Source organism: Nothobranchius furzeri, chromosome 10, assembly GCF_043380555.1.
Source record: "Nothobranchius furzeri strain GRZ-AD chromosome 10, NfurGRZ-RIMD1, whole genome shotgun sequence".
Taxonomy (NCBI): domain Eukaryota; kingdom Metazoa; phylum Chordata; class Actinopteri; order Cyprinodontiformes; family Nothobranchiidae; genus Nothobranchius; species Nothobranchius furzeri.
The window spans coordinates 44,136,848-44,151,480 of record NC_091750.1 but is presented as its reverse complement, the minus strand read 5'-3'; the positions used below and the strand labels follow the sequence as shown (position 1 = coordinate 44,151,480).

Here is a 14,633-nt window from a genome sequence, read left to right as displayed (position 1 = left end):
CCAATACGTGAGGACCTTCAGTTTATGGCTCGTGTACTTCTGGTGGCCCAAGGATCCTAGTTCGAGGAGGACCTCTCTGATCCACAACAGGTCATCAGGGACTGTCAGGCGCAAAAGGAAGTTTTCTAGGGTTGTGTTGGAGTTCTCTATTTCAACCCGACTCGAGCCCACAAGCTGGGCTGACTACTTTGAACAGCAGAGGGTGGGGACATGTGGCCATACATAAATGATAAAAATAAAGAATCCTGAATTCAGTTCCGACTACAAAAATAAAATGCTAAAACAATCCTGAGATGCGAGGTTCAGTCAGCGTTCAGGTACAGGAACAGTGTTCCTAAATGCATCACTACCCGCACATGGTTGCCCCCCACCTGACCTTGAAGCCTGCCATTGGTGATGTTATTTTGGGACATCTTCTGGTCATTTAGGGGTTGTGTTACAATCTTTGCTGAATTGCTTTGGAAAACTCGTTAAAAGTGTGATTTTTATTACAATTACACGGAGATAAAAACAGGAAAAAAAGCCCACTGAGAATAGAAACAAAGGTGTTCCCACAAGGGAGATGAAAGCCTGTAATCTATGGATCGGTCCCTAGCTCTCACAGTTGCTAGGACGACCAGAAGAACTTAATACAGTTGGCACTAGAACCCAGTACCAATCCTCTGCACCACACATCTGACAAGTGTTTAGGGACGTTTTATTATATTTATACCTTATGTTGCCAATACACAAGTGACTTTAGGCACGTTTGTTCAGTTACAGATGCGCAAAAAAATGCGCGCGCGCACACACACACACACACACACACACACACACACACACACACACACACACACACACACACACACACACACACACACACACTGTGCTGACATGAAAACAACAATCTGATGCTTTTTAAACGTTGCTCACTTTATTTCTTTTGAAAAAGCCGTTTCTAGAATATTTTGCACATTTTGCTGCTGTCTGCAGTGAAATGTACTAAATAGGTGAAACAATGCTAAAAGAAAGGTTGCAGAGAACTTAAACAAATGAAGAAACTAAAATCAAGTCATTAGAACTGACTAAACTTCAATTCAAGCATTTCCTGGTGGTCCCATCTACGGGGGCTACTTCTGATTGCTGTCTCCATTTCCTATAATCTCACACTTTTCAGCCCAGGAGGATTTGAAGATGTTGGCTCTGTAGTACTGCAACTCCTTTATACTCTCATGGATGTCCTCTAAGGCTCTGAAACATGAAAAAGGTTATATTAATACATACAAGTATTTGTAATTGTAGCATCCCCGGTTGAAGAGATGGTCTCTCAAACTGATGGTTCACAATCCTTTTATTAAAAAGCCGTGCGTGTGAACACACCGTAAGAGCTACCACATACAGAATAAAAGACTATTAGTAAATCAAACAGTGTGTTACCTTTAACCACTTGGACTTGTTTATTCATCACAAATTAATTCTCTTTACCTTTCATAACAAATAACACTGAAACTTGTCAATTATTGCATAGAACAGTGGTTCCCAACCTTTTTACCAGTAAAATTTTTGACCACCCCCTCCCATTCTCTCTTCCAGTACAAACATTATTAAGAAATGATAAAATTGTTCAAGCACATTTTAATATGCTTTGATTCAATAGAAAACAGTAATAGTAGGCTCCAGTACAGAACAAAGTCATTAACAAAACCAACAGAGCATAATGTGCTTGACAGTTTGTTTTACTTTTCTGAACACATTGTTTCTTGTAAACACTGATAAATCAATCATTCCTTTCAATAAACGTTTGACACATAAAAAATACACTGAGCAAAATGTACTTAAATGTGTATATTACTGTTTATACTAGATTATTTACTGTAAAGGCTGTGATTAATCAACCAGTCCTATCTTTAATGAACTTTTGACACTTGAAAATAAAACAGTGAGCTGAGCAAAATGTTCTTAAAAGTGTGTTACTCTTTCTGTACTAATTATTTCCTGTCTTAATATCAGTAAACTTTTCACTCATGAAAAAAAAAAATGTGAGCAAAATGTAGGCTATAAACAAGTAATAAATGAAGTTTTAACCCCTTAAAGTGGAGAGGTCCTGGCGACCCACTGAGAGGCTTTGGCGCCCCCTTGTGGGGGTCGGGACCCCCAGGTTAGGAACCACTGGCATAGAACAGTGAAATCGTTGCATCGCTGCCTAGACATGACAAGATACGTTAGCACCCTCTAGCGGGTAAAAAAAACTTAGCAAAGTGCATTTCTACAGGACAAACTTTGTTACAAACCTTGTTCCCTCATCAACCAGGTGCTAAGAAACTGCTTTGCACCTTAATAGCCGTTCTTTTTCCCATTCCCGTCCATTAACAATAGAGCACACCTTCTCTCTGTGCATTAGATCTCGCACTTTGGCTATATAGTTTACGCCACTTGATTTATGGCACCTTGTCGCTCTGTGACTTTCAAAGTAAGAGCATCCGCTCCAACAATATAACAGTCGCTCATAACTTTACGAACTACTTTACAAAATATTAACGTGGTCATTTACAGTAATTTGTGTAAAACTGATGGGATTGTAGAAAAGAGCTAAACTATGAACATTCCCACATTTATTATTATAATACAACATTCAGCAGCAATCGCCCAGCAGCTCTGCCACCAACAGCTCACTGATGGAACAACAACATGCCACTGGAAGACAATAAAACATTGTGCCTCTACGTCAATCACAAGCGTCTCAATTTAACTCGCCACCAGGGCTCTGCTGCGGAGACTGACTGTGCTTCTGGGCTTCTCAACTCGCCCTTTTGAGAACTGCACGCCATGCGGCGCTCCTAAGCCCCCACAATGCGGCTCAAAAATTGAGGCCAACCCGGAAGTACCAAAAATTGTAGTTCCACCCTCATCCGCTGGGGGCTGGTGTCAGAAGCGAGCAAATCCTCATTGACTCCCATGTTAAAAATACCAATTTCACAGCAGAAATAAACATGTTTACAGACTGGTTCCAAAACATGTTTTTTGTTTAAATGATCTAGTTTACACTCATGACAACTCTGAGGAGGGTGAATTTTTTTCTCACTCTTCTGTTTAAGTGTATTAAAAGCCTAAAATTCTGTATAATTAATGAGCATTCGACCCACGTGACCGCTCAGTGGAAAGGCTTCAGTAGAGCCTCGGTCTGGCTTGGAAACTGTTCTGGGATTTTGAGTCTCTGTGTTTGTGTATTCTTTTTTGGATATTTTTTGTGCAACTGTTGGACAAAATGACTTGCTGTGGCATTAATTGCACTAATAGAGCGTCCAAGGAGTCTCCACTTCATTTTTTTCTGTAAGTAAAATTATATTTATGTATTTTAGGTCACTGCCGAGCTGAGCTTAGATTTTAACATGTACTGTTTAACCATGAAATTTAAATGTAATAGGGTAAAACCCAGTGCATTTAACATATTGCTGCACTTTAGAAAATGGGTTGAAATATAACATGTTGGTGGAGCTGGGTTCCGACTATCGGCTTGTGGAGCTCTCAGGAGACAGATGTTTTCCACCCGTTCTCCCCTCCCTGCAGCTCGGCACATCTCTGTCTGATTGCGGTTTCTGTCTGCTGCGCGGGCTGACGGCTTGTGGAGCTCTGGGATGGAAACCTTTCCACCCGGTTCTCCCCAGCGGCAGCTCTGCGCATCTCAGATCGTAGCAGCGCTTGTCTGCTGTGCGGCTGCCAGCTTGTGGAGCTCTCGGGAGACCTCTGTGTTCCACCCGGTTTTACCCAGCGCTCAGCCCGGCGTATCGCTGACTCAGAAGCTCTGGTGTTGTGCACAGTTAACTCCGGTTGTAGCTAGGTTGCTACCTCCGTTAGCTTCGCTCCCACCTCCGCGTTAGCTTTGGGTTAGCTTCAGGTTAGCTTGTAGCTAGTTTGACCTGGTGTCGTCAGTTGATCCCAGCCTTACAGCCCCACCCTCAGCTCCACCTCTCTTCCCTTTTGTGGAATTGTCTGGGCTTGACGGAACCTGTGACATGGTCAAAATGGCGGTGGTGGCCACCTCCCATTTTAGCTCAAAAACGTATTATTGGAGCCTATGGAAACCCACTGTCCAATATTTATATGTCGATGGGCGCTCCCGATGCTTGCTTGGAATGACTGGTGGTGGTAGGGGACTGAGCTTAGCTGTCGGACGCAGCACGTGTCCCACCTGCACCATGCACACGAACGCTCTCGGAGAGCACTCAGGAATGGCGCTGTGTATGCCTGATGTACAGTTGGTTTCACAATACAATTCACAATGGCCACTTGCTTCATGTTCTGCCCCATCCCTGTAGAGGTGGCACTTTCACACTAGCATCGGCTCCACTCCACCTGGACCGAATTGGGTGTGTTTTCATTTAGATAACCTCGGATTTTTCTGTGCGCAACCAGACATCTTTTCAGCCCTCTTCCCAAGGCGGTCTGCCTGGAGCCAAACAGGGCTGACACACCCACTGCTGACTGACTGGCCAGCTCAAAATCACATGTACCATTAGGGGGAGCCTTCGATTGGCTGATAGAAACAATGTGCGCGATTCATTATCATTCAAGATGCTGTGGAGTTAACGAGCCTCTGACTGAAACTGTTTTTCTCCATCTCTCACTGCTGTGAGCAACAACACACACACACAGCAAAGCAGGATGCAAAATCAGAGTCAGAGTCTCCAAAAGCAAGATTGCTCTGTCCACTTTTATTTAATAATGGAGAAACCGCCCCGCCCACACTCATGACATTTCAGGCCACAGACCACCAATGTGCTCAATCATGTCCCCATTCCTAAGGCAGTGTGTAAGGAACGCCACCGGGCTGGGGCAGGTGGCGCGGAGTGGAGCCGATGCTAGTGTGTAAGTGGTGTAACATCATTGGAACAGTGTTCCACCCCCGAATTAGAACTGTGGGACCCATCTAGGAGGCCATCTCCTGAGTTCCTGGGGGGAGGAGAAGTTGAATTTGATTCTCGCTATTTCTCATGAAGGTCCTGGGCTGGTGTGGTCACACGTGGTCTGTGGTTGTGAGGCCAGTTGGATGTACTGCCAAATTATCTAAAATGCCTTTGGAGACGGCTTATGGTAGAAAATTAACATTCATTTCATGGGCAACAGCTCTGATAGATATTCCTGCAGTCAGCATGCCAATTGCTTGCTCCCTCAAAGGTTGCAACATCTGTGGCATTGTGCTGTTTGATCAAACTGCACATTTCAGGGTGTCCTTTTATTGTGGGCAGTCTTTTTTTATTTCTTTATTTAAAGAGAGGACAATGCATATTTATGAACAGCAATACAACTGTAAATATACCAGATTGTAGCCTTAGGCTAATTTCCATCTGCCGTCCTCTGACAGGTTAATGTTAAAAGAGATAAGACAGACAACAATATACATAAAAAAACAGTTAACACATTTTACAAAAAAGACAAGAGTAAAAACAAATAAAAGTGTCATCTATGATTGCATCTTTGAGTTTCCTGTAGCCACAGTTTCAATCGTCTTTTGAAATTAACAAAACTTGAGCTTTCTCTCACTTGAGTAGGAATGCTGTTCCAAAAAGTCGAGCCCTGGAATGACAGAACGTTTTGAGAAAATGTCGTTCGCCTAAGAGGGAGCTCACAGTCATCTCTAACTGTAGCTTGAGTTACTCTAGAAGAGTCCCTATGTGATTTTTGAATAATAAAATCATTCAGTGGTGAAGGGGCTAGACCATGAATAACTTTATAGACCAGACAAGCAGATTAAAATTTTTAAAATTTTGGAAACTCAGTAGAGAATATTTATCCAGAATCGTACAGTGATGATACAACATTGGCTTCTTGTCCAGGATTTTCATTGCCCTTTAGCAGGACTCAACAGAAGAGGCAGTAAATGACCAGCTGGTGATGCAATAGCCAATGTGAGGCAGTATCATTGAATGCAAAAATGTGCCTGCTGCTTTATGTGTCAGGGACGCTCTTATATGTTTAAAATTACGCAAATTATAATTTACAGTTTTGACAATATTCTGCACATGTTTTCTAAAAGATAATTTTGAGTCCAACCATACCCCAAGGTATTTGAATTGTTTAACATTTTGTATTTCTTCTCCTTTCAGATACACCTTTGCTGGTGTCCGTCTTGATGTTGGTTTGGAGAAGAACATACACACAGTTTTCTTGATGTTGAGACAAACGAGTCCTCTAGCCATGTCTGGAGGTCATTTAAAGCAGATGAAAGTTGTTGAGCCGCCTCTTGAGGATTTTTGGAGTGTGTAAAAATGACTGTCATCTGCATACATAATGGTATCTACATTTCGACATAGTTTGGCAAGTCATTAACATTGAGTGAAAACAGTAATGGTCCCAAAATTGACCCTTGGGGGACACCTGCTGGAGAATAAAGGTATGGTGACTTACTGTCACCTACCTGTACACATTGCCTTCTGTCAGATAGATATGATTGGAGCCATTTAACTGTGTGATCCATAAAATTAAATGCTTCAAGTCTAGAGATGAGTTCAAAATAGTTCACTGTGTCAAATGCTCTTTTAACCCTCTGATGCATGAATTATGAAATCTTCAACCATGATTTTTTAAACAATTTTTTTCATTCATCTTTAGGTGTGAATGAAACAAATTTCAACAAATATTTTTTGTAACATTTTGTTAATTTACAAATAATTTATTACATGTCCATCTCAGTGGACAGCGTGCATTCTGAACATGAAATATGGTGGCTTGACTTACTGAAGTCCAAATGGAGGGGCTCACATGCAATTAAGTCTTCAACAGCTGTGCTTAATAGCAAAAACAAATAAATAACAATTTTGAGTACCTGTCCACTGTAGTGACCATTATGCATCAAAGGGTTAAAATCAGTGAAAACAGCAGCAACGCAAGTATTTCTGTCCAAGTATGATTTAACCTTTTCACTAAAAACACAGACCGCTGTCTGTTGAGTGGTGACAGCGAAAGCCAAACTGCATAGGATGAAGGGAGTGATCACCACTGTTCAACTGTTGTAAAATAGATTCAACCATCCATTTCTCTGCATTTTTTGAAATAATAGGCAAAATGCTGATCATAATTGTCAGGGTCTGTTTTGTCCCCTGATTTGTAGATGGTAATCACTTTTGCCACTTTCCACTCTTGTGGAACAACTGCCTGTGTAATTGACAAATTAATTAAGTGAGTTATAGGTTGTAAAAGACCAGTTTTGTTACGCTTCACCAAGTTGGTATCAAAACAACAAAACAAAAGCGCACCTTTACGTTATTCATGCTTGATATACCACACCTGTGAGGTGGGATGGATTATCTTGGTAAAGGAAAAGTGATGACTAACACACATGTAGATAGATTTCAGATCAATATTTGCGAGCCATGGGTCTTTTGTGCATGTAGACAAGTTTTCAGATGTTTGAGTTTAGCTCATGAAAAATAGGAGCAAAAACAAAAGTGTGCATTTATATTTTTGTTTAGCATAGTTCTGAAACAAATGGGAGGAATGTGACGTATTCTTGACCGTCTCCAACTGATCCATGACGGTGAAACATTTCTGCATGCTCACGATGAAAGGGGTTTCAGATTACGCGCACCAGGACACCTGGTTCCCCTCCATAACCTGAAGAACTCATATCTCCATCCTGCAACACAGGAAGTTCCTGCATGTCTCATTCCGAGGAGTCCATGGTCTCGCCGACCCCCTCCCACGCCTGGGTTTTTGCCTCCATGACTGCTCGAGCCACGGTTCACTTGTACTGCCGGTACCTACAGTATCAGCTGCCTCTTCAGTTTGACAGCATCCCTAACCACTGGTGTCCACCAGCAGGTTTGGGGGATGCCACCAAGACCGACTGCAGCTCCAGTCAGCCGCCTTGACAATGGAAGCATGGAACATGGCCCACTCACACTCAATGCCCCCCGCTTCCCTCAGGACATGTTTGAAATTTTGTTGGAGGTGGCAATTAAAGCTCCTGCGGACAGGAGACTCCACCAGACATTCCCAGCAGACTCTTATGCCCCTTTACCACTAGCATCAGCTCTGCATGGTCTGGATAGAATAGAGAGTGTCTACATTAGCATAGCCTGCCTTTTCTCAGAGTGCAACCAGACATTTCCCCCCATTCAAACCATGAAATAAAGTACAGAAATATAATTTTACTTCCTGATAAAAAGAAGCAGAAACTGCTTGGATGGTCTGTTAGTAACCATGGCTTGCCCTTTTGTCCAACTAATTCCATGATTAACATCCAAACACGAACACACAGACAAAACTAAAGTTCAGAGAGTCAACATGGCCGAACATCTATTAAGGTGAGGCCGATCAGAGCTAGCTCTAAAGTCGCGTCGATGCTCATTAATTATTCAGATTTTTAAGCATTAAATTCCAATTGAACAGCAGAGTTACAAAAAAATTCACCCCCCTCAGAGTTATCATGAATGTAATCTAGATCTATTAAACCTAAACTTGTTTTTTGAACCAGACTGTAAACATGTTTATTTCTGCTGTGAATTTGGCTTTTTTAACATGGGAGTCAATGAGGATTTGCTCACTTCTGCTGCCAGACCCTAGTGGATGAGGGTGGAACTGCAATTTTTGTCACTTCCTTGTTGACTTCAAATTAGCTGCAGAATTAAGGGGGCTTGGTAAAAACCCAACCACCAGGTGCTCGCCAATGTGCCCCAACTTCAGGTCTGGCTCCAGAAGCGGGTCCTGCTGACCCAGGTCTGGGCGAGGGAACACTTTTTCCATTTATGTTCATCATCACAAAGGGTCTTTGGGCTGCACTTTGTCAAATCCCTCAACTAGGACTTGTTTTCTATGGGTGACCTTACCAGAGGCAAAAAACCTTAACTCCAACTTAACTTCTGGGATCATTGAGACACTCAAACCATCCACCATGGTAAGGTGGCCACCCATTAACTAAGTTATGTTAGCACGAATTTAACCCACCAACTCGGATTTGAAATATATATATATTTAATGAATAATGGTATTTCTGGATACAATTAAATTATACATGCATTTTTGTACATCATACAAACAATATAATAGATGAGACGGGTTAAATCCGTGTTTACATACGTTAGTTATTTGGCTGAAAATATCAGTATAGCTAAATACTACCCACTGCCCTACTGGACTATTACTCTCCTCTACAGTGTAGCCAGCCACCCCTCAGGTCAGATCTCCCCACCCCCACATAAAGGTCTGCACAGGAGACCTCCATGCTAAATATGTAGGTTGTGTCCCACAAGTTCCAGCTGTTTTAATGTACTTAAGCTTATTTTACTGTTGTTGGTGAAGTCTTAAAACTCCTGCAATATTTGGTTAATAGTAAAACTGGTTAATCAATGAGACAATCGCTGTGAAACCCCCAGCCAATGTCATCTCTTACCTGTGACTTGCTTTCTTCTGAGGTATTGTTTTATATTCCTCTGGAAACCACCGTCTGAAACCAAAACACAAGCAAGAGTTCTGTTGTTATTCTGTTTCTACTTTAAAAAGACGATTACACATTTATGACATGCTATAGTTTTAGGTTCACCTACCAATCATGGTTTTATTTACCCAAAATGAAGTCAGATATGGAGGTTAAACTGAGGGAGGCCGAGCTCCGATTGTACCATGGCCACGAGGGCGTGCCCGTAGCCACAAATGTCTGTGACTGCTATCCCGTAGCTATTAGAACAGCCAATGGCTATAGCTATGAATTGTTGCGACAGCACCCACTGCCCAGACGGACTCCTTTACGTTAAAGGTTTTGCGATAGGTTAACACTTATCTCAGAAACATCGTTTTGGCAGTTTATAAGTACAGTGATTAAAAAATGTGTTCATACTTGAAACTTTGTTCATATTTGATGTTTAATGAATGTCTTTGGTGTACTTTGAACTCGTTCCTCGTCATATTATGCTAAAGTGGCACTGGGGTGCTCTGCCATTAGCACAGTAGCTGTGGTCATAGCAGTCAACTGCTATGCTCATAGAACATTGGCTGTGCCCATCCCACAGTGGCCATAACTGCAGCTGCAGTGGCCATAACTGCAGCCGCAGTGGCCATAGCCGCAGTGGCTATAACTGCAGCTGCAGTGGCCATAACTGCAGCCGCAGTGGCCATAGCCGCAGTGGCTATAACTGCAGCAGAAGTGGCCATAACTGCAGCCGCAGTGGCTATAACTGCAGCCGCAGTGGCCATAACTGCAGCCGCAGTGCTATGAGCTTAGTAGGCACAGCCATTTGTTGCTACGTGTGCGCCCTCGTGGCTGTGGCTACAATCAGAGCTTGACCCTACAGGTTAAACTATAGAAGTCTTATTTTTGCATCTTGCTAATTACCTTACAGCAATACAACCGAAGACAATGAGCTTTTCACTGCAGCAAAGCCACAACCAGACCTTTAATGTTCATACCTGCAGAGCTCCTTGATGGTGCTGACATCAATGATTCGATAGTGAAGGTGATACATGAACTGTGGCATGAACCTATCCAGAAACCTCTTGTCTGCATGCACGGAGTTTCCTAAAAAAGGTGGAAATAACAACAGGATGAAGGGAAGGACCAACAGGGACTGGGAAGGAAGAGGAAACTACAGATGAATGTTTCTGTAGAACATTCTGGACAGTAATCATCACACAGCATGTGTTTGCATAAAGAGCAGAAACATTAGCCTAAATTTAGAGTCTGTGATCAGTTTGCATTTATGTGTTTACTGGATTTAATATGGTTCAGTGTGACTCTCAGAGGACACTCTGGTGGGAAAGGCCATGAAAATGCTGTTGCTCTCCTCGCTAGCATCACTCTACTCTGCACACAGCTGTTACTCACCAGCCAGAGGACAGTGTCCAGGTGGGGTGTGCTGCCTGATGAAAGACAGAAACTCGTACTCTGCCTGCTCCAGTGACATTTTACTGTCTCGTACGGCCTGGGTCAATCCTGACTGGGGCGAGAGAAACATAACTTTTATTTCACGGTTACTGCTTGGCAGGTGACTGAAACCAGGAAACTCCCAGTCTCACACCAGTTAGCTGCAAACAGAATGGTCTAATGAGCTCGTTCCTAAACAAAGACATAAACACCTCAACATCAGGATACAAATAACTAAGGAGGGTTTTTTTTCATGTTAATAAACCTGCGACTGTAGAGTTAGAAATGAGGTCCAACAAAAACAACTCCATGGTTCCTCACCTTCCCGTGATGCTCTTTACACCACTCCGACATCCCGTCCAGCAACTCGTCTGGCTGCTTAATGATCAGGTTGGGCCCCTGGAGCCAAAAGGATGGTTGGATGTAAACGTGACAGAAGAGACGCTGAAGCTTTTGTAACGTATGTTGTAATGTATGTTGTTGTCACCTCTGCTAAGATGTTCAGGTCAGAGTCTGTGATGAGGCACGCCATCTCAATGATCTGGTCCTTCTCAATGTCAAGACCGGTCATCTTCAACCACACACACAAAAAAAAAAAAATAAATAAAAAACCATCACACTATAGGGAGCCTAAGTCACTTCTGCACCACGGGTCCCCGGAAGAACGAAAAAGTGAATGCAAGTCAACGGGGCTAAAAACGCTATTTCCTAATTCCGCTTGTTATGTTCCATGGATTTCACATATGATGTCCGTGAATTTTAAAGACACACTTTGATACCAAAAACACGATTATTTTCGAACGGGGGTAAAAGCTATTTTAGGTTTTGTGTACAAATAAGTCCAGGACACCTGCTTTTCACGAAAGGGACGTCATCGAACCAGACACGGAGAAAACGTTGGGAAAAGGGCTCCAAGTTCAGCAAACTTCCCACAGGAGGAAAGAACCACCAGAAATCTGGTCATGTGGTAAGTAGCAGCTACGCTAGAGGGGAGGAGATTATATGGTGACGTCACATATGCGACGTACCGATGTCTGATGTGTAGTTATGCTAATTACGAACATTTACAAGCTAATAAATCTCTAAGTATGTGACTGGCGTGGTCGAAACTCCCATCATTAGTTTTCTTTTCAACTGAATCACAACGTGTGTGATCCAGGGCGTAAGGCAAGGCAGATTAGAAAATAACGTTTTTAACCCCGTTGACTTGCATGCATTTTTTCATTCTTCCGGCGACCCGTGAGCCGACCGGAAAGGGAAGAGACTTAGGCTCCCTATGAAAGTAATTCCACAGCAAACAAAAATACGTCACAAGAGCACTGAATACAGGCGTCATACATAAAATTACAGAAAAAATGAAATATTGTCATAAATGTTAGCGAAGCGGTTTGATTCCAGATAATTTAGTGAAGAGAAATCATATTAATTTTAATAAAGTCAATGAATCTAGGAAAACTAGGTAAAATGGTTTTCCACTTATTACAATGAATACAATATTTCCCAATAAGAATAATCATATTTATCATGTCAGATAAAAATGGAGGTAGACAATCCACGCAAAAAAATTATATGAGCCAACTCAAAGCTTGGTATATCATTTTTCTTTTGAGACAGTATGCATTTGCAACCAAATGTTTGCAGGCATTGGACATGAAAAAAAAAAACAGATGCTGCAACGTCTCACAGGCGGAGTCACAAAAGGCATATGGATCCATTTCAAATTTAAATCTTCTTTGAGAAATTCTGTCGCTGGATAAATGTTAATTATTTAGAAATGCGTCTCATCGGCCACTTAAATTTAGAGAAGGCTTTTGTCATATAAAATTGGTTCCTATTAAAAAAATTGTGAAAACCTTCCTTTAGTATAATCATGACATAAAATCACTTAGAAGTTTGCATTTATAATATCAAGTTTTCTATTCAACATATTAATTCCATCCATTTTGAGCTTAGGCAACGCTTGTTTTTTAGTCGAAAATAACATTTTATAAATTAACTGCTTTAAACCCACTGAACTGCTTTCCAAACCTGTCAGCATTCTTTTTGACTACAACGAATAATGAAATTTCTTCGTAAAGGACATAAAATCAAGTAAATTGCCACCAGAATCCAGGAAATCATATACACACTCCCAGTCAAAAGTTTTAGAACGCCCCAATTTTCCAGTTTTTAATTGGAAATTTTGCAGTTTAATGTCCCACTGCACTCTGAAATGAAAGCATGGTACAAATAAGTGATTGGAGTTAAAAAAGAAATCATGGAATCAATTTATAGACCAAAATGTGTTCTAAACTTTTGACTCATCAGAGTAGCCACCTTTGGCAGATATAACAGCTGAACACCCTCGTGGCATTCTTTCTACAATAAAAATCAAATATTCTTCAGAAAGTTCTTCCCATATCTGTAGCAGAAGTTCCCATAAACGTGTGGCACTTGTAGGCTGCTTTGCTTTCACTCTTCTGTTCAGTTCATCCCAAACCAGCTCCATGGGGTTTAAGCCTGGGGACTGTGCCGGCCACTCCATGTTTACAAGCTTACCATCTGGTTCTTTTTTCCTGAGGTAGTTCTGGCATAGCTTGGACTTATGTCTTGGGTCAATATCTTGCTGTAGGATGAACTCCTGACCAACTAGGTGCATACTAGAGGGTATTACATGGTGCTGGAGAATGCTGTGGTAGCCGTTTTGGTTCAGGGTGTCTCTTACTCTGTACAAGTCACCAACCCTGGATCCAGCAAAACAGCCCCAGCCCCATTTGAGCCAAATAGCTTTGAAAGTTCCTACTAAAGAGTCAAAGTCCAGGGCTTTAACACCACATATACTGAAATCTTTAACTAATTAACATTTTTTTGATATAATGAGTTATTCTTCATTTTTACACATTTGAGCAGAACACCCCAGAGGAGGGGGAACCGTTTTCATGGGGACACATTGAGGCGCAACAGGGACTTCCGGTTCCTTTCCGCGGTCTAGTTGATTGCACTGACGATAATTGTAATGAAGCTGCTTTGGAAAAAGGAAAACACATTTACGTTTAGCTAGGGTCGTGCTGAGGTTTTGCTACTTCACCTAAAACCTGTAAAGTGACGTAGGAAATTCTCTGACCCGGTGGGTCCCGTCGGAATAAACATGTAGTTAGTTGGTTCGCTTTATTTTACGGACTTCCGCACGGTGAGACTTTTGCTGAAGGAACAAACACAACTCATCACATGCACCATCAGTTACAGAAGGTACTTGCCTCCAGGTCCACCCACACCATCCTCCGGGTCAAAGAGTCGGTGGACATGCTGCTTCTCCTGGACAGCCTAGCAGCAAAAACACACCCGAGTCTGAAGGGGGAAATGATGACTGATGTCAGTGCGACAGAACCACGTTTTAAAATGGGAAACGTGCTGCTGATGAGCCCCTGTGCACCGGTACCGATTCGGTCTAGGACCAACTTCCTTCCGGATACAGATTCTGTGCGGTTTTCCCGTTACGTCAGCGTGCCCGCCATATTGTGTGTGGCAAATGGCTCAGAGAGCCAAAGAAGTGTGGGAAGAAATCGAGTTATTATGATTAATCCAATTTTGTCAATAATTTAGTGTTTTAATGGAGATCACTGATACACCGTGTGCATTAATCCATGTACAACCTAATAACCACTAACAAAACACGTAGACTTCCCCTGTTATCCCAGCAAACGTAAAACCACTAACGAACTCACTAATAAAACCAATAAGTAAACCACTAATTACCACTAATGCAAATGTGGTTCTCATTTGTTTTCATATGGTTGTGAATAAAAAGTATTATAAAAAT

At 42.0% G+C, this 14,633-nt stretch overlaps 1 protein-coding gene across 2 annotated transcripts; it reads right to left on the bottom strand.

Moving 5' to 3' along the window:
• Nucleotides 1-891: 891 nt before the first annotated feature.
• Nucleotides 892-14,287, bottom strand: smfn (small fragment nuclease). Of its 2 annotated transcripts, none has more exons than XM_015960646.3 (7): nt 14,071-14,287; nt 11,322-11,405; nt 11,156-11,233; nt 10,796-10,907; nt 10,381-10,489; nt 9,368-9,421; nt 892-1,230 (listed from the first exon to the last, which is right to left on the bottom strand). In XM_015960646.3, the coding sequence occupies exons 1-7, from the start codon at nt 14,116-14,118 to the stop codon at nt 1,110-1,112; spliced, it is 606 nt and encodes a 201-aa protein (XP_015816132.1). In that variant the 5' UTR covers nt 14,119-14,287; the 3' UTR covers nt 892-1,109. The 2 variants fall into 2 exon arrangements, with proteins under 2 accessions (XP_015816132.1, XP_054586463.1); XM_054730488.2 differs by lacking the exon at nt 892-1,230 and adding an exon at nt 1,248-5,553 and having other exon boundaries at nt 14,071-14,268.
• Between the last annotated feature and the right edge of the window lie 346 nt (nt 14,288-14,633).